General features: G+C 38.4%; 4 protein-coding genes across 6 annotated transcripts; 2 read left to right on the top strand and 2 right to left on the bottom strand.

Annotated features, from left to right (window-relative positions):
• Positions 1-12,604: 12,604 nt before the first annotated feature.
• Positions 12,605-18,724, top strand: BUBR1 (BUB1-related (BUB1: budding uninhibited by benzymidazol 1)). Of its 2 annotated transcripts, XM_086652558.1 has the most exons (15): positions 12,605-13,273; positions 13,475-13,627; positions 14,180-14,238; positions 14,550-14,593; positions 15,292-15,522; positions 15,668-15,727; positions 16,190-16,334; positions 16,654-16,811; positions 16,965-17,049; positions 17,138-17,204; positions 17,280-17,334; positions 17,606-17,768; positions 17,883-17,965; positions 18,213-18,287; positions 18,386-18,724. In XM_086652558.1, exons 5-15 carry the CDS (start codon positions 15,332-15,334, stop codon positions 18,447-18,449), a joined length of 1,146 nt encoding a protein of 381 aa, XP_086508684.1. In that variant the 5' UTR covers positions 12,605-13,273; positions 13,475-13,627; positions 14,180-14,238; positions 14,550-14,593; positions 15,292-15,331; the 3' UTR covers positions 18,450-18,724. The 2 variants fall into 2 exon arrangements, with proteins under 2 accessions (XP_086508684.1, XP_086508683.1); XM_086652557.1 differs by lacking the exons at positions 12,605-13,273; positions 13,475-13,627; positions 14,180-14,238; positions 14,550-14,593 and having other exon boundaries at positions 15,175-15,522.
• On the bottom strand, positions 12,611-13,388 carry CP12-3 (CP12 domain-containing protein 3). The gene has a single exon (XM_086652559.1). The coding sequence runs from the start codon at positions 13,265-13,267 to the stop codon at positions 12,848-12,850; it is 420 nt and encodes a 139-aa protein (XP_086508685.1). The 5' UTR covers positions 13,268-13,388; the 3' UTR covers positions 12,611-12,847.
• Positions 18,725-19,011: 287 nt separating the features above from the next.
• LOC147566075 (uncharacterized) lies at positions 19,012-21,084 on the top strand. Its single transcript, XM_086652556.1, has 4 exons — positions 19,012-19,251; positions 19,345-19,509; positions 19,947-20,021; positions 20,707-21,084. Exons 1-4 carry the CDS (start codon positions 19,177-19,179, stop codon positions 20,842-20,844), a joined length of 453 nt encoding a protein of 150 aa, XP_086508682.1. The 5' UTR covers positions 19,012-19,176; the 3' UTR covers positions 20,845-21,084.
• Positions 21,085-22,003: 919 nt separating this feature from the next.
• On the bottom strand, positions 22,004-24,262 carry LOC147566074 (meiosis-specific protein ASY1-like). 2 transcript variants are annotated; one of them, XM_086652554.1, is made up of 4 exons: positions 24,049-24,262; positions 23,279-23,729; positions 23,014-23,182; positions 22,004-22,820 (listed from the first exon to the last, which is right to left on the bottom strand). In XM_086652554.1, exons 2-4 carry the CDS (start codon positions 23,537-23,539, stop codon positions 22,765-22,767), a joined length of 486 nt encoding a protein of 161 aa, XP_086508680.1. In that variant the 5' UTR covers positions 23,540-23,729; positions 24,049-24,262; the 3' UTR covers positions 22,004-22,764. The 2 variants fall into 2 exon arrangements, with proteins under 2 accessions (XP_086508680.1, XP_086508681.1); XM_086652555.1 differs by having other exon boundaries at positions 23,279-23,406; positions 24,049-24,255.
• Between the last annotated feature and the right edge of the window lie 324 nt (positions 24,263-24,586).

Raw genomic sequence — 24,586 nt, 5'->3', positions numbered from 1 at the left:
TCATTAAAAAAAAAAAATTAGAACAGATGTTCAATAAGAAGTGATCTTTCAAAGCTTATCTTTAGTCTCTTTCTTCTATTAACACTATATTTGGTAAAAAATGAAAAGATTGTCAATTACAAATCCGTTAGGGACGTGAAAAATAATTTAGTGGAGCGCCTATAGCTGGACCCATCTGTTATACTTCAGAATTCTGATCTTAACCAGAGACATGAAAATAGTGGTTGTGGTAGTTTTGTTGATGATTGTGGTGCCGAAGTGGCCGAGAAATAAACTTACTTTGAATTGAAAAAACAAGGTTATTATTTCTACATTCTTTCATAATCGACTAATAGCTTTGGGGGAACTTTGCTTCTTCTCCTAGTGTAGGTAGACAATAGTTCATAAACTTTTCCACAGATATTATGATTTAACCATGTCCTTCAACAGAGACTTTTAAAGTCAGAACTTTTTTTTTTGAATATGATAAGCGGGAGAAGCCCGAAACGGATACAAAGAAAAAAGAAATAAAAAAATATCAAAGAAATCAAATTACATCATATCATTAGCCCCACCCTTTCCTCATTCTCACTGTTCCTCTGGAGTCCGCATTAACAATATTGGCTAATTCCATTGGAAGTTGACTAATATTCAAGTGGGTTACCCCTAGTCCGAGCTTCATCTTCGACAGGAAATCAGCAGCCTGATTGGCTTCTCTATAGACATGAAAAACCCGAAAACTCCGGAATTGACTCCGAAGCCTCTGAACTCTCTTCCACAGACGCCTCGCCCTCCATGGTAATTTCTGATGTGGTTTTGCAAGAAGTAACTTGATATTCATCGAGTCAAGACCAAGTTCAACTTCCTGCAATCCGGCATTGAGTGCTAACTCCAATCCCAACTCAACACCCTGTAGCTCGTGTATGAAGATAGTCTGTCTATCAACCTGACCTGTGGCTGCTCTCACAACAGTCCCCTCCGAATCTCGAATAATGGCTCCATACCCCGCCTCCACCTCGTTGAGTGCACCATCCGTTTTAATCATGTATCTCCCCGCCGTCGGCCGAGTCCATTTACATGAGATATAAACCGGCTTTTGGAGAAAGATAGTAAGATTCCAGCGATTGATGGTTCTTCGATTCTCCTCTGTATCTTAAAACCGTTTGGTTACGGTATTCAGCTTGATCCTCACTTCATCACAAATAGTGTGTATAATCATTCCCGGTGACATCACATTACTTCTAAATATCCTATTATTCCGCTCCTTCCAAATATGGTAGACATAGGCATTTAGAAGCATACGACCCACTCGGGCAGCAATAGAAATCCCACCAAAGTGATTAATACACCACTGTAGCTCCTCTTCCCAATCAGCAGCACATACTCTCTGAAATCCCATCTTGAGTAATAGCGATTCCCATATAATCTTTGTGGCCGAACAACCAAAGAATAAGTGAACATCCGTTTCTTCATTTCCCCCACAGAATACACATGTAGTGTCTATATTCATACCCCAACTAGCCAGTAGCGATCTGGTTTTGAGGCGTCTTCGACAGGCAAGCCACGTGATGAAGCAATGTTTGGGTATACCACCCGGTGACCATACTAAGGGAGTCCACCTCAATCGAGTTCCTCTAGGTCGGATTACTTCATACGTCTCTTTGAGAGTAAACTCTCCATTCTGGCTGGGCATCCAGACCACCTCATCTTTGAGGGTACTATCTACCACCACATCTCTTGCCTCGACCGCGATAGTCCCTAACAAAGCTGCAGTATGAGTTGGGAAAACCCAGTCTGACTGCCAAATAAACTGAGAGACTCTTACCTCTAAATGTAGGTGAGAGTTATATCTATACCCCTCTTTAAATGCATCAAAGAGAAGCCCGCGAGGATGCCACAAATCAGTCCAGAATTTGGTATCACGACCGTCCCCCAAAGAAGTACCAATAAGTCGCCGGGCCGTTGGCCTGCTGCCTAGAATCCGACGCCAACACCATGAACTATTACTCAGAGCTGAAAGAGTCCAGAAGTGCTGATCTTTGATAAGATTACTTCTCACCCAATCGGCCCACAGGGTCGGCTTACCACTAACCAAATCCCATATGTGTCGCAGATTTGACGCCTCGAAAAGCTTCTCGATATTGCGAAATCCAAGACCTCCTTCGTCAGTTGGGTAACATAAGTTTTCCCAGCCAATGGGAGCTTTCTTACACCCCATATCAGCACCCGACCAAAGGAACTTACTAAAGATGGAGTTGATGTCGTTCATAACTCTTTTGGGAATAACAAACACCGCTGCCCAATATAATAACATGCTATTCCAAACCACCTTAATGAGAAGAACACGCCCCGCAAACGATAAAAAACGACTCTTCCAAGACTGGATTCGTCCCTTGATTTTATCGATCAGCGGGATGCAGTGATTATAGGGAAGACGAGAAGATATAAGGGGCAATCCCAGGTATCGAATAGGCAGAGAACCAGTACCAAATTCCAGGATGGTGGTAATATCCCTGTGACCTTGAGTCGAAAGACCAGCAAAGAAGATGGTGCTCTTGAGCACGTTGGCCTGCAACCCCGTCGCTCGATGAAAACCAGTTAGCACACCTTTTAGAGATTGAGCCGAACCCGTGTCTCCTCGAAAGAAGACCATAAGGTCGTCTGCAAAACATAGGTGAGTAACCTTCGGGACTAGACACTGAGGGTGTAACAGAAACCGACCTGCCCTTTCCTCACGATCAATAAGAACCGCGAATAACTCCATCATTAAAACAAACAAATATAGAGATATCGGACATCCTTGCCATAAACCCCGTTTCCCATCAAAATAACCGTGGGCTTCACCATTGACCAATATAGAGAACTTAGACGTAGTAACACAAGCCCGTATCCATTCTATAAATATCCTTGGAAAATGGAACCTACCAAGGACTGAGAATAGTGAAGACCAACAGACTGTGTCATACGCCTTCTTAAGGTCAATCTTAACCGTACACCGAGCTGGACCAGTGGGTCGATGGTAATTCCGGACAATCTCATGGGCTAGCATGATGTTGTCCTGGATGGTACGACCAGAAATAAAGGCTGACTGGTTCGGACTGATCATCGAATAAATAACTCCCTTCAGTCGAATAGTGAGTATCTTGGTAATGCATTTATACAACACATTACAACAAGATATAGGTCTAAAATCTGAAACTGAAGAAGCATTATCGATTTTAGGAATAAGAGTCACAAAAGTAGAATTTACCTCTTTGAGAAGTTTTCCAGAGCTGAAGAAATTCTGAATAGCCTCCACAAAGTCATCTCTCACAATCGACTAACACGCCTTAAAAAAGTGGGAAGAGAATCCATCCGGCCCCGGCGATCGATCAGAACCAATAGTTTGCAAAGCATCATATATTTCATCTCTAGTCACCCTCATAGTAAGAAGAGTTCCTTCAGCTTCCGTCAGCGGGCGTGAGAACTCCACATTAGATATGTGATCTAATGCTTCATTATCCTCATCCTCCCGACCGAATAAGTCCCGATAGAAATCCACACACATATTAGCTATTGCCACTGGATCCTCAGCCACCGAACCATCCTCTCTGGTAAGTCGAGTGATTGTGTTCCGAGACTTCCGCTCCTTAATAGAGTTGTGGAAATAAGCTGTATTGCTGTCATCGAGTGTGAGCCAGTCAACTTTAGCACGTTGTCGGAGCATTGCTGTTTCAGCCCGTACAACGTTACTATAGTTTTCAGTAGCTACTCTCTCTTGCCTCCGTAAACCTGGTTTTGATGGGTCTCCCTGCAATCGAACCTGCACTGAATGTAAAAAATTCCGGTTAATGGTTACCTGGTTCGTCACCCCATTGAACCGATCTTTCTTCCATTCATTCAACCGAGCCTTCAAAGCTTTGAGTTTTGTCACCATACGAAACATCGGATTACCCCGCACTGACATCTTCCATACATCAGCAACAAGAGCTCGAAACGTAGGATCCTCCGTCCAGGCATTGAAGAACCGAAACGGAGTACGCCGGTGTATGTTGGTTGCAGCAAGCGGTATAATTATAGGAGAGTGATCTGAGTCCCCAGGCGGTGGAAAATCTGCTTTAGCTAGAGGAAAGCAGGTCAACCAACTACTGTTAATAAGAGCCCGATCAATCTTGGAACTGACATTAGCAACTCCCATCTGCCTGTTAGACCATGTATAGAAACAACCTGTAAACGGGCAATCGAACAGTCCCACATCGGTAACGCAGTCGAACATCTCGTTGGAGCCTTGAGATGGTGAGCTATTACCACCTATCTTCTCATTAGCCAGCATCGTGGTATTAAAGTCACCTAGCACTAGCCATGGAGCCTCAGAACCCAGCATGAGAAACTCAAGGTCCCTCCAAAGCTCCCGGCGATGAACAGTGTTATTACTACCATACACCATTGCCAAATGAAAGCCCGAACCATCTGGAAACCGAACGTCACCTGCAATAACTTGCCCTCCTACGTAGGACACATTGAAAGCAACCCTACTCAGGTCCCATCCAATCCAAATTCGTCCACCGGGCACTACCACATAGTTATCAATAAAAGACCAGTTGGAATTAAGACTTCGCTGAATATGAGTCTTATTAACCTCCTGGACATGAGTTTCTAACAATCCACACAAATTGATTTTATTCAGTCTCACAAAATCACGTACACTCTTCGTACGGAGAGTGTCATTAAGTCCTCTCACGTTCCAACATGCAAGATTTATCATTAAATAACTATTGAGGGTTGATTCCGACCTCCTCAGAGGTCTCTAGACAGTTCTCTTGTCCCGAATTTAGCAACATAGGGGTATGATCAGTTCGGGATTTATCCCCTAATACGTTGCCCTCATGACAATTAGGGTCCATTTCCGAGTCTTCCTCTCCGTGTTCACGATTAGAAGAATCAATATGAAAATCATCGGATTGAGATAAAGCCGAAAAAAAATTACCTGCAAGTAGGTTTTGCTGCAATGGTTTCCCATGTAACAAGTCGTTTCTCTTTGCTATCTTCCTACGTTGCTGGTTGTGTTTTTCCGAGTGACCTATTCCAACACTAAACGTATTAGATTTCGACTTGACTACTGACCAACCTCCTTCTATTTCTCGGTTTTCATCCATGCTATTTGGACCTGAATCCCGAGTATTAGCTATTGCTGGTCTCTTCCGTCCCCCACTTCTTCGGCTAATGTTGTTCCTCCATTCAGATTGGTTACCTTCTTGTCGCCCATTTGCATTTGGGTTACATTGTGTACCTTGTGACCTCGAACCTGATCGAATCTTGGAACTAGTAACTCCCATTATGTTTTCAATAGGTTTGGACTGACCCCGAACAGTAGCACTTGTGGCTACATTAGTTTTCGGTTGTTTCGGGCATATCACCTCTTCATGTCCAAAAACACAACAAACCCCACACTTAGTCGTTTTCCAAGAGTACTCTACTTGAACCTGAACTATATGTTCTAGTTCTCCATCTTCAACTTCAATGTATATTTCATCGGGTAATTCTTGATCAGCTCCAACTTCCACACATACACGAGCGAAGGCCATTCGCTCTTTTGATTCCGTACGACTATCCTGCATTAAAGGGGTACCCAGAACACTAGCAATATTTGAAATTCCATCCGGATTCCAGAAAAGGAGGGGTATATTACGTAGGTTAACCCATACTGGGATTTTCCTCATTTCTTGGAGCTCCTTTTCGACATTAAACCGCCATGGTCTTACCACAAAAAGCCTTCCGGCAATGAAAATAGGTTCAAATTCCATTGCACGTCTTCTATCTTCGGGGGAAGTGAAGTGAATGACGTAAGCCGAAGTACCATGCACTGTTAGCTTCATACTACCCTTCGGATTCCATTTCTTCAGCAAAACACTTTGAACTAACCCGTAGGGCAATCTTTCACCAACAAAACCACCAATAAGAATGTCCTCGAATGACTTAATTTCGTTAGCAAAATCTGATACTTTGAGTTTTGCTACAAATCGATCATTCTTTTTGGTTGGAGGAACATACCTCAATTTTGCTTGAGTTGTTGCTGTTGGACGTGAGAACAGATTGGACCAAACATGAGGGTTATTCACACCACCTGGGTTTGCAGTCGGCGCACTCTGACCTATTAGCCCAAGGCCCGTGAACTGAGTACCACTCGGAACCCTAGTTTCAGCCGGAACCCTAATCTGTTCGGTCTGAAATCTTTGTAATTCCGGTAGCTGCTGATCTTCGAAAACTGTTGTATTTGCAGTAATACTAGAGTTAGGGTTACGAAGAACACCTGCTAGCAAGTTGTTTCTAATTGAATCTGCCATTGGGTTTGTACCCCGATCATTCCTTTTGTCGCGAACAGACTTAGTTTCTTTTACACGAACAACACCAGGTTTATGTTTTCCGGCAAAGCGTAAACCTTTATTTTCCAGATTTGATGTAGCACAGAACCGAATACCAACTGAACCAAGATCATTGGATGGTTCATTGTTAGTAGTCGGTTGTTTTTCCAGTAACCCAGATGGTATGTTCGTGTCTCCTTCTCCACCATTAGCTGCAGCCGAATCCCCTTCTATCATCTCATCTTTTCCATCTTCAGTTGCTAGTCGATTTGCAGCCAAAAAGGAACGACCCTCTCCTATCTCTCCCTCTTCTCTTAAAGTGTATTCCTTACCGTGAGGAGGCTCCTTCATGGTTGTCTTTTCTCTCTCAGTTTTCCTCTTTACTACGCCTCTGCAAAAAACATGGGCAGTGGAGCAACTTGTAAGTCAGAACTTTTATTGAATTAAGATTCCTTAAAGGACTTCAATCATAACTCATCTAATTACTAGATAACTATTATCAGTAGCTCATTTTGATAGGGATTCCCATATGAGAATGGACTCTTCATTTTTCGAAATCCTGATCGACTAGAAACGGTCTCGTTCCTTCGAAATCTCGGTCGGTCAGTTTTGTTCATGGCCCAGGCGCATGGCTTTTGACCGGTCCCTTTGCCTGGGACCGGTCCCTTTGCTTGGGAGCAAGGTCCTGCCATGTGCTATCATCGGTCGGCTTCTAGCTGACCTTTTGGTCATCCCTTGGGCGGACGCAATTCGTGCCTTACGCCACATTCCATTTAGTCAATCCTTCTGATCAAGTCAACAAGTAACCGGTTTTAGGGTTCGATCGTCGTTAGTCACAAATCATTCGAATGAGCTGCATATCATAGTTGGTTTCTACCGAAGCATTACGATCCCTAAATCGGACGAACTTTATGATCTTTGTCATTTATCCTGTCTAGCAAATTGCTCTCATTGTCATCTTGATCGATGGACATCTCCTTGGCCTAGTAGGGACGTGATGGGCCTAAAAGGTGTCCCTAAAAGGTCTATACCGCAAGTGCACAATGGTTAAGTAGTAATAACCCAGTAAGACCGGGGTCGACCCGCAGAGACTAGTCAAACTCGTTCTTAAACTTAGGATTAGCTTGGTTTTCTTTGAAAATTGGTTTTGGTGGTAAAATAATAAAATACTAAAACAAATAGAGACTAAGAACTAGTTGTTGAATATATCAAAATGAGAGAAAACTCTAGAGTTCAGATACCTCCTCGAACTAACATAAATAATTTCATTCCCCTCCTAGCATGATTTTCTAACTTTATAACTCAACATTTAGTGAAGTAATTTCACCTAAACATCGGAACATTGAACATTTTAAACAAATATATTTGGGATGAATTATGCTAAATTGAAATCCTATATAATCATATCCCAACTATCGCCTATCAAACGACAAGTATAAATCATCAAAGAAACTTACTTCTAAGCATGACCTATCAAGCTGTAAGTATAAACGATGAAGTTACTATCACTATTCCATGAAATCGAGTAGGCATAATTAAACAATGATGCACATCATAAGAATCGCGAAAAGAAAGAGAATAAACTACTTACTTATGCTCGAAATTTCATCTTCACTCTAGATGAAGATCTAGCTATTCATACTCTGCATAACCATAAAAGATTTTCTCATTAAAAATAAAAAGTAAGAGTAGAGAAGATCACTGAATAGGGGGCTTATTGATCATATTGCTCCTCCATGATGAATGAGATGGATAGTTGATTGTGAGGTTCTCTCTCACAAAGAAAACTCAAGTACAAATACCTCCTTCTCTCTGTTCACTCTCTTTTCTCTCTCACCAAAAAAAGAAAGAAATGAAGAATAGAAAAAAAATATGACGAAACATCTCTTATATTGCTCTCTGAAAATTCAATGACCCATCTCTTTCTCTCTACAAAGTTCTCTCTGTTAACAGAAGGCACAAGAAAGAAAATCAAATCTCATTCTATCTCTCTCAACAATTCTCTCTTTAATCTTCTTTGAAATTATGTTTTAATAAAATATCTACAAAAAAAAAAGATAACATCAGCATAAAAATCTCTCCCTCTCTCTTCTGTTTTCTTCTCTTATCTCCCTCTCCAAAAGTTATGACATTGAAGCTCAAAAGAAGATGAAGAAGAAGAACATAACACCCTTGTATTAGTTCATGTCCAGAGATCCTTCTGTCTCTCCAACGAGCTCTGTTTATATAGAGAAAACTCGAAATTCTCCCTCTCTATACCGTGATGAACGATGTTCTAGCTGGTGATTTCCTTCTCAATCGTTGAATATATCCTTTCAAATCCGAACAACTCTGTCTATAATCAATTGTTAAGTTTGTGGTCATCCAACTCAAAACCAATTGGCAATGAGTGGAGAGGACCTATACTTTATATTCTTGGTTGCTAGTTACCCATTGTCCTATGTGGAACTATTTTCACATCAATCAATGTCCAAGAAAGAAAGAAAATACTCACTTTCTCTCACTAGAAATCTGCTCATATTTCTTTCTCTTGACAAATCTACTGATTCATCATCAATCACATAAAATCTCCCAATCTTCTTCAATCTCTCATTAGATTTGTATAATCTTCACTCTAAAAATACCTCAGCCGAATCTGTTCCTCTCTCTACAATCCGATTTGTTTCCCTCCCAAACAAAATCTCCAGCTAATCTCTCTAGATGTCTTTCTCTGTTTTCATAATCTCCTTTCCATTTCTAAAAAGAAAGCAATTTTCACTTTCTCTCACTACTGTAACCGTGACATAGAGAGAAAGATTGAAAGAATGGGTTCCCATTGATTTGGGGAATCACCAACCGGGTAAGGTCTTACTGTCAATAGTTAACATCCAGTGTAACAGGGCTTACCAACTTAGAGTGCATCAATGTAGCTAGAGACGTCGGAGTTAAAGTACACGAGATCTGTGAGTGAGGTGGCACCTGGGCGCACTAAAGTTATCTTGCAGTTGTTACTGAATTATCAAGTTTGAGACCCATTTCGCTGCTGACCTGGTACACGGGTCTCGGATGATCCACGCCTCAATTTGTGACACCCCATCAAAATTATCCCGTTAACCAGAACCTTGCCCAAAGATATCCCGAAGCTCAACCTTGTTTGATTCCAACTTGGACTTTAGCTAATTTGCTCTTCCAGACTCCAATTTGACTTTCGTTTTCTCCATTGAATTCGTCCTGGACTCTACTTTTCATTGGAGTATCAACATTGGTAATAATTACCAGAATCTCCAAATGACCAAAATAAAATTTTATGTGGCTTTCTCTCGTTTTTATCAGTTTTTCGCACTTAACTCCTTAGAAGACACCTGGACAAGAGAAGCAAACAATTCATCAGAGTAACTGCTCCAAATGGACTAACTAGCCCAAGTTAACAGCTCTAGATGGGACATTTTCATGTCTCATCAGGACTGTCTGAGGTGACCTAAAAATTGCTCGGGAGTGTACATTATCTCAACTAAAACATCCCTGATGGTGGCCATAGCTAAGCTCGAAAAAGAAGTTTTTCGCGAGTACTCAAAATAGAGCTAACAAAAGTGGTGGAGGGTGAGGGGTGGTTGTGACAACTAAGTCTAGTCAAAGTTCAGAAGCGAAAGGAAGTCAGGGATAAAGTTGAGCTCAGAGATCTCAATAAGAAGAAAATCGTTAGGTATGAATACTTTAGATACCTACGATTGGATTGGCGAAATAATATCTCTATAAAAAGCAGTTGTGAGACAACAAAATTCCCGCACAAATGAAAGAAAATTATAACTAGTAGGTGTGGCCATGTAAATGACAACATGAAGAACAAGCTTATAATCCTCAGAATAGCGATAAAATTTTTGAACTCAATCAACTCAACTTTTGTAATAGTCGAAGGGGTTTAGAGATGCTATTAAGAAAACTTCACAATTTTAGGGCCATCAGTTTGGCAAGCCAACTCATACTCAAGGCCATTAAAGTCTCCAGAGTTAACATTACCCTCGTAGGTCTCCCAGACTCTCACGTCACCCTTGGTGGGCATAAAATTGTTCTTCAACCATTTCTCCCTAGTAAAACCTTAAAGACAAGTTTGGCACCAGATTGTTATCCTGACGAGGAAGAAATAACGATTAGAGTCAGACTTGAAGGCCTTACAGAACAAACCACATGCAGAGGTCAGTCTTGGAATGCCAAATGAAAAATACTTAGCGGAGACTCTCTTTTCGACGAACTTGTTTGAATTGAAAATCAAACAAATTATTGTTCTTACGCAGTTGACGTTCAATATTTAGTCGAAATGGTTGAACATACGAATGGCTAAACTTCCAGAGAAGATTCAATTGAAAAGCAAGGGCACATGCGAAGAAACGAAAGCTTACCTAAAGAGAGAAAGTCTAGAGTTTATGTGGGAAAGAAGAGGCCTGAAAAATAAAGATTTCCCCCTTTTATAACCGGATCTTGCGATTAGTGAATACGAAACAACGAAGAAATTGAGGTCATGTGGGCCCATCAATTCAGTGAAGGGACGTTTCAGCACCCGAGCATAAATTAATGCCTTATCAACAATCAATGCATACATAGGTCAAATCAAATGACAGAGCATGCTAAAGTGTGAGAGAACTCGTGTTGGGCCAATTATTTATTAGTTTTGACCAAGTCAAGAAGTAAATAGATTGATCAAGATCAAGCATAAGTAAACTCTCGTAAAAGCCGTCGGAAAGAAAACATGAATTTCTTTCTTAGGGTCCGGTCCGTTTGTTACGTGGGAATGTGTGAGTAAGAAAATCCAAAATTTTCTAATGGGTAAGAAAGTCAACTTTTTTGAGTAAGAAATGATGTTTTTAACTGTTTGATAGAGATGTGAGAAATGGGGAGTGCCTTTAGAAAATCATTCAAATAGACACGATTTTTTGGATCATCCATCGTATGAGATTCTTCTTTTATTAACCAAATAACAGGAGGTGCCTTTAAAATTCGTGGGCATCTTCTCCATGAACCCTAATGATCCTTATGTATCAGGAAATCAACACAAAACCATCTTTGTCATCTAAAAGTGTGGGATTCTTCTTTTATTATCCCAAAAAAACACTCCCGACTTCTTCTCCCAAAACCCTATAATCCATAAAGAAATTCGTGACTTCTTCTCCCAAATGGCATTGCCTTGGTTTTTTTGTCATCTAAAAGTCGGACCAGATTCTATGAGGCTTCAATGGATGAAGTCGGACCATATTCTATGAAGCTCCAATGGATTTCAACAGATTTCGTAAAGTTGTTGAGGCTTCAACCTCATCCCCATTACTATAAAATTCAACATCTTCTCTTATAATTTTGCTTCTTTTTGTTCTTTATTCAAGAACGTTGAAGAAGAAGAACATATTTGCAACCAAACCAGATTCCAAATCAATTTAAACTAATACCTAATCGTACATCAATGGGAAATCTCCTTGTTTTGCTTCTTTAAAGTAAGAAATTCTTGTTTGAATGAAGATGATACTAGTACTTCTTCTACCCAACCGTGTTCCAATTAGGATTTTGATATCTTCATAAATTAGATGTATTTCCGAGAGAGTCAGAGAAGGTTACAGGAGGAGAGAGAACATGTTATGTGTGGGTGAGAATTGGCTTTCCCATCTTTTTTGTGGGAAAAGAAACAATCCCCTTCTCCTTTTTTTTTCTCATAAGAATTTGGTTTTCTTACTCGATGGGTCCTATCAAACACTAAAAATCCGACTTTCTCGAGAAAACGACTTTCTCAACCACGTTTTCTCACGTATCAAACGAACCTTTAATGTAATTGAAATAACCTAATTTTAAGCTACTAGATCAAAGATGTGATATGCACGATAACCACCAAATTCTAACAAGAACAGACCTAAAACTCAACTAAAGTATGGCCTAAATCCCAACTAACTGTGGCCTAAAGCACAACTTCATTATTTATACTCTAATAACCGAATGGTTCCACCTCCTCTGGAAATCGAGCCGAGGATATCCAAAGATATTTAGAGTTTATGTCAACACTTTAAACCACTTGAGCAACCAAGTGTTGACTACTACTAAATCTAATTAAACTTCATATTTTCAGAAAACTAGAAATAATGAAACTCTAAAATCCTAAAATATCTAGGTTGTCTGACAATCTAGAAATAACTAGCAAGACACTAAATTAAATTAAGTCAATATTTGGTAGTTTAAGTGGTAGATGGTGTTGACATAAACTCCAAAACACTGGTGGTCCTAGTTCGATTCCCATGTAGTCTAGAGATACATACATAGACCTCAAACACAAGAAGTGTGCTAGTTACTTTCCAATTAAACTCCCCGAAATGTGACAACAATCAATTATGAACCTTAAATCTTACATGCAAGCCAATTAAACCTTACAAACATAACATCTTGATTCATGCCATCACAAGATTAAAGGCATTGAAAGAACTTGCTTGCTTCACCTTACAGACATAACACCTTGATTCATGACAAACTATAAAGACTTGTAATACAATTATTAAAGAGAAATTTGAATCTATTTTTCAATCTTCATAAATCCGACATTCATCAGTTTCAGGATTCTCATTACAAAAATACTCAAGTGGATCTTCTTTCTCAATCTTTTTCCTAAAATCTGCTTTAGCTTGACTGATTTCTTCAACTTCATCCCAAGCAACTTTACATTCATCTGAGATCTCATCATCATTTTCACCACTACAAACTTCTTTTGCTTCTAATACTTTCTTCTCTATCATCTCTGTTAATTTTTTCTCTCTCATCTGTGTTCCTTTGAATTTCATCACTCCTCCCATTGCTTTTACCACTACAAATAATCTTGGGTTTTTCTTGGAGATGTTGAAGGAAACATTAGATCTCAAAGAAATTGAACAAGGTAAGTTGATGATCATCAGGTTTTGAGTTGTTGCAGATGAAGAAACGTTTAGAGCTGAAAAAGATGCCATTTTTAAGTAAGTAAATAAATTGATTGAAAGACTTTATTTGATCTGAATTTTTCTTTCTTTTCTTCTCTTTCTTTCTTAGAGAGAGAAAGTGACAGACGAAATTGGGTTGATTGATTTTTCGTCTTTAATTTATTGTTCTGCTTTTTCTTGTTGTATTTGTCTTTTTATCTCTAACAACAACCCTTCTGTTCCGATCTTATCCATTAGGAAGGCGGATTTCTCACGGAAACAGAGTTTGAAATTTCTAGAAGACCCAATTCAACAACGGATAAACCCAAGCGGGCCTGGTGACCGAGCTGCTTCCTTCACTGGGATGGGCTGATCGGGCTCTAGATCTCTGTTCATTAGGCCTAACCTTAAGTAGGGGTGTACTCGAGTCGAGCCGAGCCGAGTAGTAACATGTTCAAGCTCGGTTCGTGTATTTGACTGTCGAGCTCGAGCTCGAGCTCGTTCGAGTAATTGTCCACTTGTTCAAGCTCGGTTCGTATAAGTTTGAACAAGCTTGAGCTCGAACTCGAGCTCGCATTGTTTTAAGCTTGTTTATCAAAATACTTCAAATTAAAACTTTCTAAATCATCAAAATACTTCAATGATCATTTGTCACATACAATAATAATGATTAATGATTCATATTCCGATAATTTTTTAATGGTTGATATTTCATGTACAAGTTTCAATACTAATGCGTAATTATTTACTATACTATTATAAGAGTACGTTAAACGAGCTGTTCACGAGTAGCTCGTGATACACTAAAGAATGTTCAAGCTCGGCTCGTTTATGTAAACGAGCTTGATTTTGAGCTCGTGTTAAGCTCGGGCTCGTTAATATTCGAGTCGAGCACGAGCAATAGTCGAGCCGAGCTCGAGCAGCTCGTTAAGAGCTCGGCCCGTTTACACCCCTAACCTTAAGACAGGTTAATAGGGTAGCAGACTAACTGATGGGCTACTAGATCGGCTTTTCACGTAGTAGTTTCCAGGGCCGGCCCAAACATTTGGGAGGCCCCAAGCGAAAATTAAATTTGGGGCCCTAATATGGTGCATATTTGAAAAAATAAGTAAAATTCCAAATATCGCTATAAAGAAGAGTCGAACCCTTGACCTCTTCCATAAAGTCCATGCCCTTATCCACTAAGCTACAACTTAACTCATGTCTTAAATCTATTTGAAATATAATTATTATTTCAAAGTCAGTATACAAAATTCGAAACTTGAGGCCCTTCACTATGTTGGGGCCCAAAGCGACCGCTTTGGTTGCTTTGGGCCCGGGCCGCCCCTGGTAGTTTCACATCACTTAAGAGAATGTCCGAAGCCTGAGCTATTTCCTGTAAGTGTATGCTCGTACTTAATGTCAAGGCCGTTGTGGGTGAGTTATTGGAGCTCTCTCCATGAGTAAAAATCCCGCATTCTTTAACTTTGGGCGTCAAAAATAGAGACAATATCGATAACTTCTACAACCCAAGAAGGACGTAAAGAATATGTAAGCAGATGTTTATAAGCAGCCAACACGTAGTACTTGGCAAACACAAGCGGCTCATAGGGTTTGGTAGCACCTCAAAATCTAAGACTGACCTACTAATCTTATCAGGACGGGTCCTTCAACATGCCTTTAGGTTTTGTGTACCCAGGACTCTCAAGTGAACTTAGATGCCTATGGCTGGTTTGCCGTATTAGGGCATTCTTCCCACCCTTGAGCGACTGGAAAATATTTTATACAACCCAAAAAATTACAAGCCGACGACAAACTGAAAGCAGACGTGACTGGCTCCGATGGACGACTAGTGTGCAGAGAAAAACGTAATGTCCAGTGGGAGCCGACCAAGTCGGCTTTCGGCTCATTTTTCGGCCTGTTCAGCACTTTGGAGCCGTGTGGCTTGAACAAGTAACGAGTGTGGGACCGTGGGCCTTGTTTTGGCCCGTTTGTTGTCCTTCATATATCCCATCTTCAACGTTCCTTAGAGCGGGACTTTATTTCAAATTTTGAATCTCTCTCTCTCTCTCTCTCTCTCTCTCTCTCTCTCACAGGGAAGCCAGGAAAGAAAGGAAGAAATACCTAGAAGAAGCCATGGAAGACATTACAAACATAGATCCAGAGACAGCGTTTCTGGCCTCTAAGAAGCGCACAGGGAACGAATGGGAGATCTTCAAAGAGAATGTCAGGCCTATGAAAAGAGGTCGAAATGTTAAGGTTTTAAATGAGGCTTTGAAATCTCAAACTGATAATCATCTTAAAAAATCCCTCATTCAGGAACGAAGGTTTACTCCTAATCTCTAACCCCTTACTCCCTTCGTTTCAATAAACTTAGCTGTCTTCTTGATTTGTTCAAAGATTCCAACTTTATTGATATTTTCTTAATCTCTGCGGCTTATTTACTTGATTTCTTGTTACTTTTGGATTCAGGAGGCTTATTGCAGCCATTGATGAATACAAGGGAGAAGATCCTCTTCAACCATGGATCGAGTAAGCATTTCTTTTCGATTTCTTCCGCTTCTTATACTCAATTTATTGTTAGGAGATTAGGGTTTTGCTTCAATGAAAGTCTTAAAGTATAAATGAGCGATGCTTAGTCGTATTTTATTTTTTCGGGTCAGTGAGTTGTTATCTACTTAGGTGATCTAGGGTATCTAATGTCCATACTCCAATAATTTCGTTACTTGTAAATTAGGATGAAGAATATCAAATTAGTGATTCGAATAGTTTGTTGTTTTCGCCTAGCTAGGGTTCATCCATAGATTCAAGGGTGACTCAAAGAATAAGGACATCGAGATTTCTTTCATTTCATTTTCGGACATAGATGATTATATTTGTTAATCTTTCTGTCTGTTATGTTCTTCTTGCCAAATATGATGCCTAATTTTAAAAGTTCCTATATACTTTCTTTAATATATGGAAAGGTTGACACAGAAATGTTACCATGTGAAGGTGCATCAAATGGGTTCAGGAGTCCTTCCCTACGGGTGGAGACTGTTCGGGTTTGGTAGTGATTTATGAACAATGTGTACGTACTTTTTGGCATTCAGAGCAATACAAGGACGATCTTCGTTACCTTAAAGTGTGGTTAGAATACGTAAGACCTTAACTCGTCGCTATTGATTTGCTTTATATTTGAACTCTTACCTTTTTTGCTTGTTATTATCAGAAAGGTTTTTCTTGTTTATGCCCTTATGTTAAGTCATAAAAAATTTCCATTTTTAACAAGTCAAATTTCAATTTCCTTTAATGATTGTACTGATTCAATGTTTCTAACTTTGAAAGGAAAATAATTTATGTCTTGACATGTGGCTTAAGGTCACATGATAGGAAAAATCTTATATGAAAGGTTAATTTTGTATGTGTCTTTGCAACGAGACGATCTGCTTGTTTATAACATTATATTGGTACTGCAGGCAGATAACTGCGCCGATGCTGAAGTCATATATACATTTCTCCGTGAAAATCAAATCGGTGAAGGACATTCTTCGTATTACATATCATATGCTTTGCATATGGAATCGAAACATAAGGTTAAAACTGCGAACGAAATCCTCAACCTTGGTTTAGAAAGGTAAAATTTGCCACCCCTTTATCGCATTTAACCTATCTTTGTTCCATGAGTTAGTTAATCAATTGAGTTAAACAACATCCAATATTTGATGTTAATTCCTACTTTCGAGTTTTGTCTTGGTATATTGCTTTTTACTAATTATGACCTTCACAGGAAAGCACAACCAATTGAAAAACTGGAAGCTGCTTTCAGGAAATTTCTCACACGCTCGATGAGAAGATCTACTGCTCCTACACAAGTATGTAACTCAAAGCTATGCATGACATTCTTTCCTGTGTTAAGATAAGGTAGGTCTAGTTCTAAATTTTTGGATTTTGAAAATTCAGGAAGAACCAACAGATAGTCATTTGCCTATTCGAAGCTTTGGAACTGTCCTGGCCGCAGGAGAAGCCAGTAGGTCTTCTTCCATTACCACTTACACTTTTAGCCTATTAAGATTCCCACACTTCATCATTTTTAATGTTGCAGGAAGACAGATTAAGCCGAAACCTGACTTAGCTAGCAGAAAGCAGAAGATAGATAGGTGAGCTTATGTATTTCATCGTGTGCACTCATCCCTTTGAGATGGTGCTTGTGCCCATACTTCCATTGAAATGTAAAACTCATCTTGTCGACCATACACTACCAAATTACATGTATGGTAGATTTCTAGTCATAGAACTAATTATTCATTAGCTTGCTTACGATTTGTTTTTCCTGATAAGCGAAAAGCTGATAATTGCTTTTAAGGGCCAGAAACCTGATTATTGGTTTTAAGCGAATATTCTTAACAGTTTCTGTGTTTCATTTAACAGGACTCATGCTCCAGTTTCCATTTATAAGGATACAGATGCAAGTAGTGCATTAAGTCATCATGCAGAAACGTCTAAGAATGACACGAGAACCTTCAATCTCGGAACTCGATCAGAGAGGAACAAGGAGAATACCGCCATACCTACCAAATGGACATCACTTAAGGTCTAAATCCAGCTCATTTTGCCTGCTTTTCGAGTCACTTCTTCTCTTGTCTAGTTTAACTATCTTAGCCATGCTTAAACATGTCCAAATTATTCTAATCATATGTCGCAACAGATTCCACAAAGACCCGGATCAAGATCTGTACCAGCAGCTCCTAGTACTTGCATTGAGGTGTTTGTTGACGATGAATGTGCAGAGTAAGTTGTCTAACGTATTTAATTTACATACATATATGTGATTTTCTTACGTAGAACGCTTATTTGAACCCGACCAGGGCAAATTTTTGACTATATGGTAGTCCGCAGTTAAGAGTCTCACAGTACAAAATTTTGACTTTTGCACTCTGGAAAAATCTCACTTTCGGTCATCACTTTCTTGTATTTGTGAAGACTTAGCTTATCGAAATATACATGCTTAACAATCGGTCGGTTTCTTGTTTATCAGATCAGAGACATCTGTCAAAGATGAAAAATCTTCGCTCGTGCAGCTCAGAAGAGTGGAAAGTACTGACTTAAAAAAGTAAGACCCGTAATTTGTGCCTATAGTTTATCTATTTTGAGACTGTCCACCGTTTTAGTCGTCATTCTGAATGGCCGATCCTTACTTTGTATGTGCAGAGAATCAGAGCTTCTGAAAGCAAACCCGTTGCGAAATTTTCCTAAGCACAGTCTTCCCAGATAAGCGCTCGCACTCGTTTGTTGTTGTATGTTAACGGGAATCGATCAGCTTTTCACTCTAAAGCTTGATCATCTACCTACTCCCCAAATCATTTGTTCGTGTTCTTGGCATTTCTGAAACAAGGATAAGTTGTTACGAAGCTTTTCCGGTGTTTGATTTTTATATGGGTTTTCTGCTGTATTGAGGTACTGGTAAATGTGAGACAATGGTACTTTTATTTGTTTTTTTTTAATTCAGAATAATATAAGGAGAGAATAAAATCTATTCTTTTCTGGTGATATTGATGTACCATATGGTGCAATTGATTTTGAAGCTATTACTCATAATCGAATTCGATTTTCATCAATTCCTACCACCATTAAAATAAAAACAAAAAATGTCCATGCCATAGGGGAAAAGTATGCATGTATACAATAACAGAATCAGAAGTAGATACAGATAAGAACGTGAAGAGTAGTAGTAGAAGAAGATAAGATAATTATTTTGTTGAAATAAATGAGAAAGAAAGATGATAAGATAAACAAGCATGGAGCACGTTGTTGTGTATTCATTTAAAGCTTCTCCTACTCACTAACTGTCTCTCTCTCTCAACTCTCTAGATCTCTTCACCATTTCCTTTTCAGTCTTTTTCTTTGTCTGAAACCTGAAACCTCTTTGAAATTCAGAGTTCAGAAATCTTCAGAGGTTTTCATATAAAATTCAGAAGACTTGTTTTAGTCAGAAATAAGCTATGGAGATTGAAGAAAATTCGAAATTTTCATCACCCATTTCTGTTATCTCAAGATTGGATCGTCTCGATCGTCTGGTAAAAGAGCTTTTTTCGTCTTCTCCTTTCGTGGTGTTCTTGATCATGATTATCTGTTCAATCTGTTCATGATAATTATTAGAATTTGTGCAGGTAAAGTATTTAGAAGAGAAACAGGGCGAAATTTCAACAAGGGAATCAATAACAATGAATTTGTTAGTTAATAAATGCAAGCCATTATCTACTGTTCTTGATGAAGTTCATAGTAAAGGAACTTTAATGGAGAGAATATCAATGCTAGAGAACTCAGTTTTGCAGGTGATCCTAAAGCTTTAAGTAAACAAAACATTATTTGTGAAACCTTAATGCTCATTTTACTAGTCTAAATCTTAAATCTTATGAATGACATGAACTCAAAATCTGACTCAAGCAAACCATTCCAAAGAGTTAATATCACGAGTTAGACAAATATAAATATTTTGAAATTTGACTTGAGTCAGCTCAGTGTTTGACTTAACCATTCCAAATAGTTAAATATCACGAGTCAGACAAATATAAATATTTTGAAATCTGACTTGAGTCCGCTCAGAGTTTGATATTAGATTGGACTTCGATAAAGACTAACACTTTGTACAAATCAGAATCTTGTTGCTATAAAAACAAACAATTATGTTTTTGAAATATAGTCCACTTGTGACATATTTACCTTGTTTTGGGTGGAGGTTTATTAATCTTTGTGTTTGGTATCTCATTAGTTGTGTCTGGATATTGAGGAAGGGAACACATCAATATCAAGTTCAAGTTCTTCTACCATAGCACCCAGTGAAAATGTAAGCAATTTATTCCATGTTTTCTGCATCTAAAATAGTCTCTCGGAAATTATGAATTTGGTCCATCAAGATTGATTAAAGGGACATCTTTGTTTTTAATATCATATGCGAAAGAAAATATTGTTAGGCAAATTTTTTTCTGTAACGAACATAAGAAAAAAAAGTTAATGCTAAGTGTACAGAGGATTTCTGACAAAATCTTTGTCTCGATGAGTCACACGGGTAAAAGAACGGCCCAGATCAAAGGATTTTTCCTCAACTTGTGACTAATTGAAAATTTTGGCCTTCGTAGTGTTCAATTCGTGCTTAAGACCATGGTTAACCGTCTACTTTCTTTTTCCTTTTTCCTTTTCTTTTCAGAAGTATTAACCCCATTCCTTTTCAACTTACTCTGACCAGAAACCAGTCGTCGGTCGACCGAGGTCGACGACTAGTTTCCGACTAGAAATAACTCTTTTTTTATTTCTCCATTTTCGGTAACCACCACCCGACCACCGCTGCAACTCTCTATCATCATTTTGCTGTCAGTCAAATGATTATTTTGATCAAGATCGTAGAGACTAAATTGGAAGGCCGACAAATGTGAGGGCCAAAGTAGAGATAACCGAAGAAAAAATGAAATATTTGTTGAGAATCTTTTGCTAATCCCTTTCTCTTTTACTTGTTATATTTTTGTGATCTGTAGGGTGAAAACAGTTTTAAAGAACCATTGGTTAGAAAAAAGCCTCAGAATTACAAAAAGAGCAGAAGAATATTTTCACCAATGAGTAATCTTCGTAGTCCTGCTAAATGGTTGGGCTGTTTCCAAAATTCACACATTTGAATCGGCCAGCGCTTTGGGGAAAGCAAAATAGGTTTCGGGGTGTGAAGACTTGGTAAAAAATTGGTCAATTTTGTTTGACAATTTTATTTTGTAAGTTGTTCGAGGAAAAAATAAAAAACCCCCACCTTATCTCTCTCTCTCTCCACCTCATCTTCTCTCTCCCTACCATTCTCTCTCTCTCTTCTCCGAATAGGTCACCGGCCGGAAAATTTTCCGGCCGGCGACCATTAAAAAAAAAAAGTTTCACTCACTCTCTCTCTAGAAACTCCGGCGAAGGGAAACCCCTTCGCCGGAGTTTCTAGAGAGAGGAGTGAGTGAATTTTTTTTTGGGGTAATTTCTAGAAAGGTCAAAATAATATTGAAAATGAGTAAAAAAACATAAAACATTTGAAAATTATTATTTAGGTCAAAAAGTGTGCAAATACTAAAATACCCCTTTTTGTCATTTTGTGTAACTAAATTCTTTTATATTTCTTTAAACTTTAAATCAATATAACTTTTGTTTGAGATATCGGATTTCTATAAAAAAATATATATTTAGAAATGATTTTTCATTAGCTTTCTAACAAGATCCACTTTCAATATTTTTTTTTCAAAACAAAAAACCCAGAAAAAAACGGCGTTTTTTTCCTTTACGTTTTTCTGCAAACGTGTTTGCAACAATCTGTCATGCAAACGTGTTTGCAACAATCTGTCATGCAAACGTGTTTGCAACAATCTGTTCTGCAAACGTATTTGCAACAATCTGATCTGCAAACATGTGTTTGCATATTGTAAACTGCAAAATATTGTAAACTGCAATCATGTGTTTGCATAATATAAACTACAAACGGTATTTGCAAAATATAGATTGCAAACATGATTTGCAAGCTTTGCAGAATATAGTCTTGAGTTGCATATCTTGCAAACTCGATTTGCAGATCAAAATATAAACTAAGACTATGTAAATTATTAATCTTGAGTTTGGAATTGATTTCATCATTCATCGTATAAAATCGAGATCCAGATCCTTCAAAAAAAAGTTGATTCATATTATTTTGCAATTGTATCATATTTAAATCTATTGTATTCTTGGATAAACACTAGTTGCAAAAGACGATGTAGGAGAAAAGCCTTGTTTCGAACCCTAATTGACTACTAGCTCAAATGACAACCTAAATATATAAATACTTCCATATACTAAATAGTCTCTCAGAAGTACATAGTTTAATCTTCAAACTCCAAAAAACAGAACAATTAAAAGTAAGCATGTCAAAATCTTGACAATCATGAGAATTAGAGTCTAAAATATATTCATTTCCAAAAGATAAGTTCTCCTCTAGTAGCTTCATTGTAGCAACTTTGAATGTACCAACTTATACCACATATCTACAGCTCACCTTACCAAAACAAGAATACCATCTAAATCACATACAACAAGCATTTTCCATCCTTGGATTGATCTTATAAGTTACCAAAACAAATGCATCCGCTTCCTTCGGCTGGTTTTAACACCAATGTTGAACCTTGCATAATCCCCATCCCTTGTGACAACTCCAAATACGGAGCATATCTCAACTTCATGTTAGATGCAGGAACTTGCGTCCGCCTCAAAGATGTTGTTCATGCTAGATCCTGATTTGCTGTTCGTATAACCATATAGTGCATTTAAATGACTACGCGAGATGATGTTTATATTTACCACTGAGATGTCTAGGAAGTTTGAAAGGAATTGAGCTCAACAGTATCAATATGGCGACTGACGATCCAATCCCTCACTCGAGCCAACTGTTTTTCGTCTTATTCTACATCTTGAGTGTCATCAGCAAAGGTATCAAACCATTCAGTCGAAGTGAAATTTATGCTCGAGTCTTGAAACTTGTTTCGTTGCCCAAAGAGAAGTAGTAAATTTTACCAACTTCATTTTTCGTGATACGGAATTTAATGATTACCTTCATGATCAACCATTCCGTTATCTTCGTTAGGCAGTTCTTTACCTGTCATGATAAGTATCTTTAGTTAGGATGATGAAATGGAAAGAGTTTGGCCGAAGGAAGAGCTTAAAAGAAATGGTATAACAGTATATTGGTCTTCCTCCGTTGAATGGTTAACCTGGTCAGAGTTTTGGAGTTACGATATTTAGCTTCCGCACGCTTTCATAAGAATGTATAAAAACAGAGGCGGAATTACCGTGAATACAGAATTTTAGTTTCCGTAAATAAGAAATTACAAAACATTGTATCCCGCTGTCTGAATTTGAAGAACCATTCATTTGCATTGAATCAACTCCCAAGCTGACTTCATGATCATCTTCGATATCAGTGTTTTCATCTTGACACGGATCAAGGACACTTTTAACCTGCATAACGAACAACCTAAATTATCAAACTGAATAATATTGTTGGAAGCCCAACCTAAATTATTCACAAGTCTGCAACTTTATATACCATTTTACCTTGAGAGCTAATACAAAATGCTTGTTGTCAACATTTCCAACATCCATCTTAAGAGGGTTTTTAGACCATGGATTAATAGCTTCTTGTTCAGAGCAGCATCTGAAGAATGGAGGGTCGTAATCTACTGCTGCAAAGTCCATAACAGTAGTACTCAACAATTTCAAAATTTCGCATGACGAAAGCATATATAGATGTGAAAACTGTGGCATAGTAATATGATTAATATACTCAGTCATTGATTCTGCATTTCTATACTTCATTGTGTGAATCTCTTCTTCCTACCTCATTATATTTACATTAAAAAGCACAAAATCGATTCATCCACTATAGACTATTACACTGAAACCATTGCGTATAAAATATGGCTAAAACAAATAGAGCAAAGAGCAAAATTCTGATCTCTCTCACCAAAAACAAGATATGCAACTCAAAACTCAAGAAACTCAATTCCTAAAAGGGTTGAAACAATAAAAAAATACTAACTAGTTCTTATAGATACACCAACTAACACTTGATGACGAAGTTTAATTTAGGGTTTCAAAATTGTGAGACATCAAAACTAGAACCTGAAGTTGACTACCTCTACTAATTAAACCTTCAAGAGGAAGACTTTAACAGATCAAATAAACCAGTTTAAGTCTCAGATTCTCGAAATCAATGGAGATCTTGAATTTGTAATATCCTAAGATGATTCATTAGGTGAAGAAAAAGGCAAAGCCATAAGGGAAGGAAGAACAAAAATCGAATTATAGCATAATCTTTCAAATACCTGAGGCTTTTTTACCCTTTCGTAATCCATTGAGGTTTCTTTCGCAGAAGCAACTTCTGAAATTTTGTAGCGGATTCACAGTATAGTTGTGTGGATTCACAGTTAGTAGTAGAGACAATTTTGTAGCGATTGTTCCCAATTGTCGCCATTGTTTTTTTCTTCTCCATTCACAGATTCTAGAGCGCTAAGACGATGATGAAAAACCCTAAAAAAAGAATCACGTTTAGTGAGAGAGAAAATATCTTTTAGTAGGAGGGGTATTTTAGGAAGGATAAATAAAAAAAATGACCTGATGGGTAATTAGTCATATTATTTTAAACCTAATACATCATTGTCCATTATATTTCGATAACTTATAATTAATACAAATAGATGGCTGTCTTTTTAGTTATTATCTATAATATATTGACCCATTAGTGGTCGGGGAAGAGAGAGAGGTGAGGTGGAGAGAGGGAGAGGTGAGGTGGAGAGAGAGAGAGGTGAGGTGGAGAGAGAGAGAGGTGAGGTCGAGGGAGGTGAGGTGAGGTGGAGGGTTTTT

This window comes from Eschscholzia californica, unplaced genomic scaffold (genome assembly GCF_041429995.1).
Source record: "Eschscholzia californica isolate CP2 unplaced genomic scaffold, dmEscCali1.0.p SCAF_1, whole genome shotgun sequence".
NCBI lineage: Eukaryota > Viridiplantae > Streptophyta > Magnoliopsida > Ranunculales > Papaveraceae > Eschscholzia > Eschscholzia californica.
This window is presented reverse-complemented; position numbering and strand designations above follow the sequence as displayed.

Coding starts and splice junctions, on each gene's coding strand:
- CP12-3 (XM_086652559.1), bottom strand. CDS start 13,267: ATGGCATCTTTTTCAGCTCTAAACGTTTCTTCATCTGCAACAACTCAA.
- BUBR1 (XM_086652558.1), top strand. CDS start 15,332: ATGGAAGACATTACAAACATAGATCCAGAGACAGCGTTTCTGGCCTCT. Junction 17,335..17,605: donor AGAAAGCAGAAGATAGATAG/GTGAGCTTATGT, acceptor TTCATTTAACAG/GACTCATGCTCCAGTTTCCA. Junction 17,966..18,212: donor GTTGACGATGAATGTGCAGA/GTAAGTTGTCTA, acceptor CTTGTTTATCAG/ATCAGAGACATCTGTCAAAG.
- LOC147566075 (XM_086652556.1), top strand. CDS start 19,177: ATGGAGATTGAAGAAAATTCGAAATTTTCATCACCCATTTCTGTTATC. Junction 19,252..19,344: donor TGGATCGTCTCGATCGTCTG/GTAAAAGAGCTT, acceptor GAATTTGTGCAG/GTAAAGTATTTAGAAGAGAA. Junction 19,510..19,946: donor TAGAGAACTCAGTTTTGCAG/GTGATCCTAAAG, acceptor GTATCTCATTAG/TTGTGTCTGGATATTGAGGA.
- LOC147566074 (XM_086652554.1), bottom strand. CDS start 23,539: ATGAAGTATAGAAATGCAGAATCAATGACTGAGTATATTAATCATATT. Junction 23,183..23,278: donor ATTTTGTATTAGCTCTCAAG/GTAAAATGGTAT, acceptor TTCGTTATGCAG/GTTAAAAGTGTCCTTGATCC. Junction 22,821..23,013: donor ACTAAAATTCTGTATTCACG/GTAATTCCGCCT, acceptor TTATCATGACAG/GTAAAGAACTGCCTAACGAA.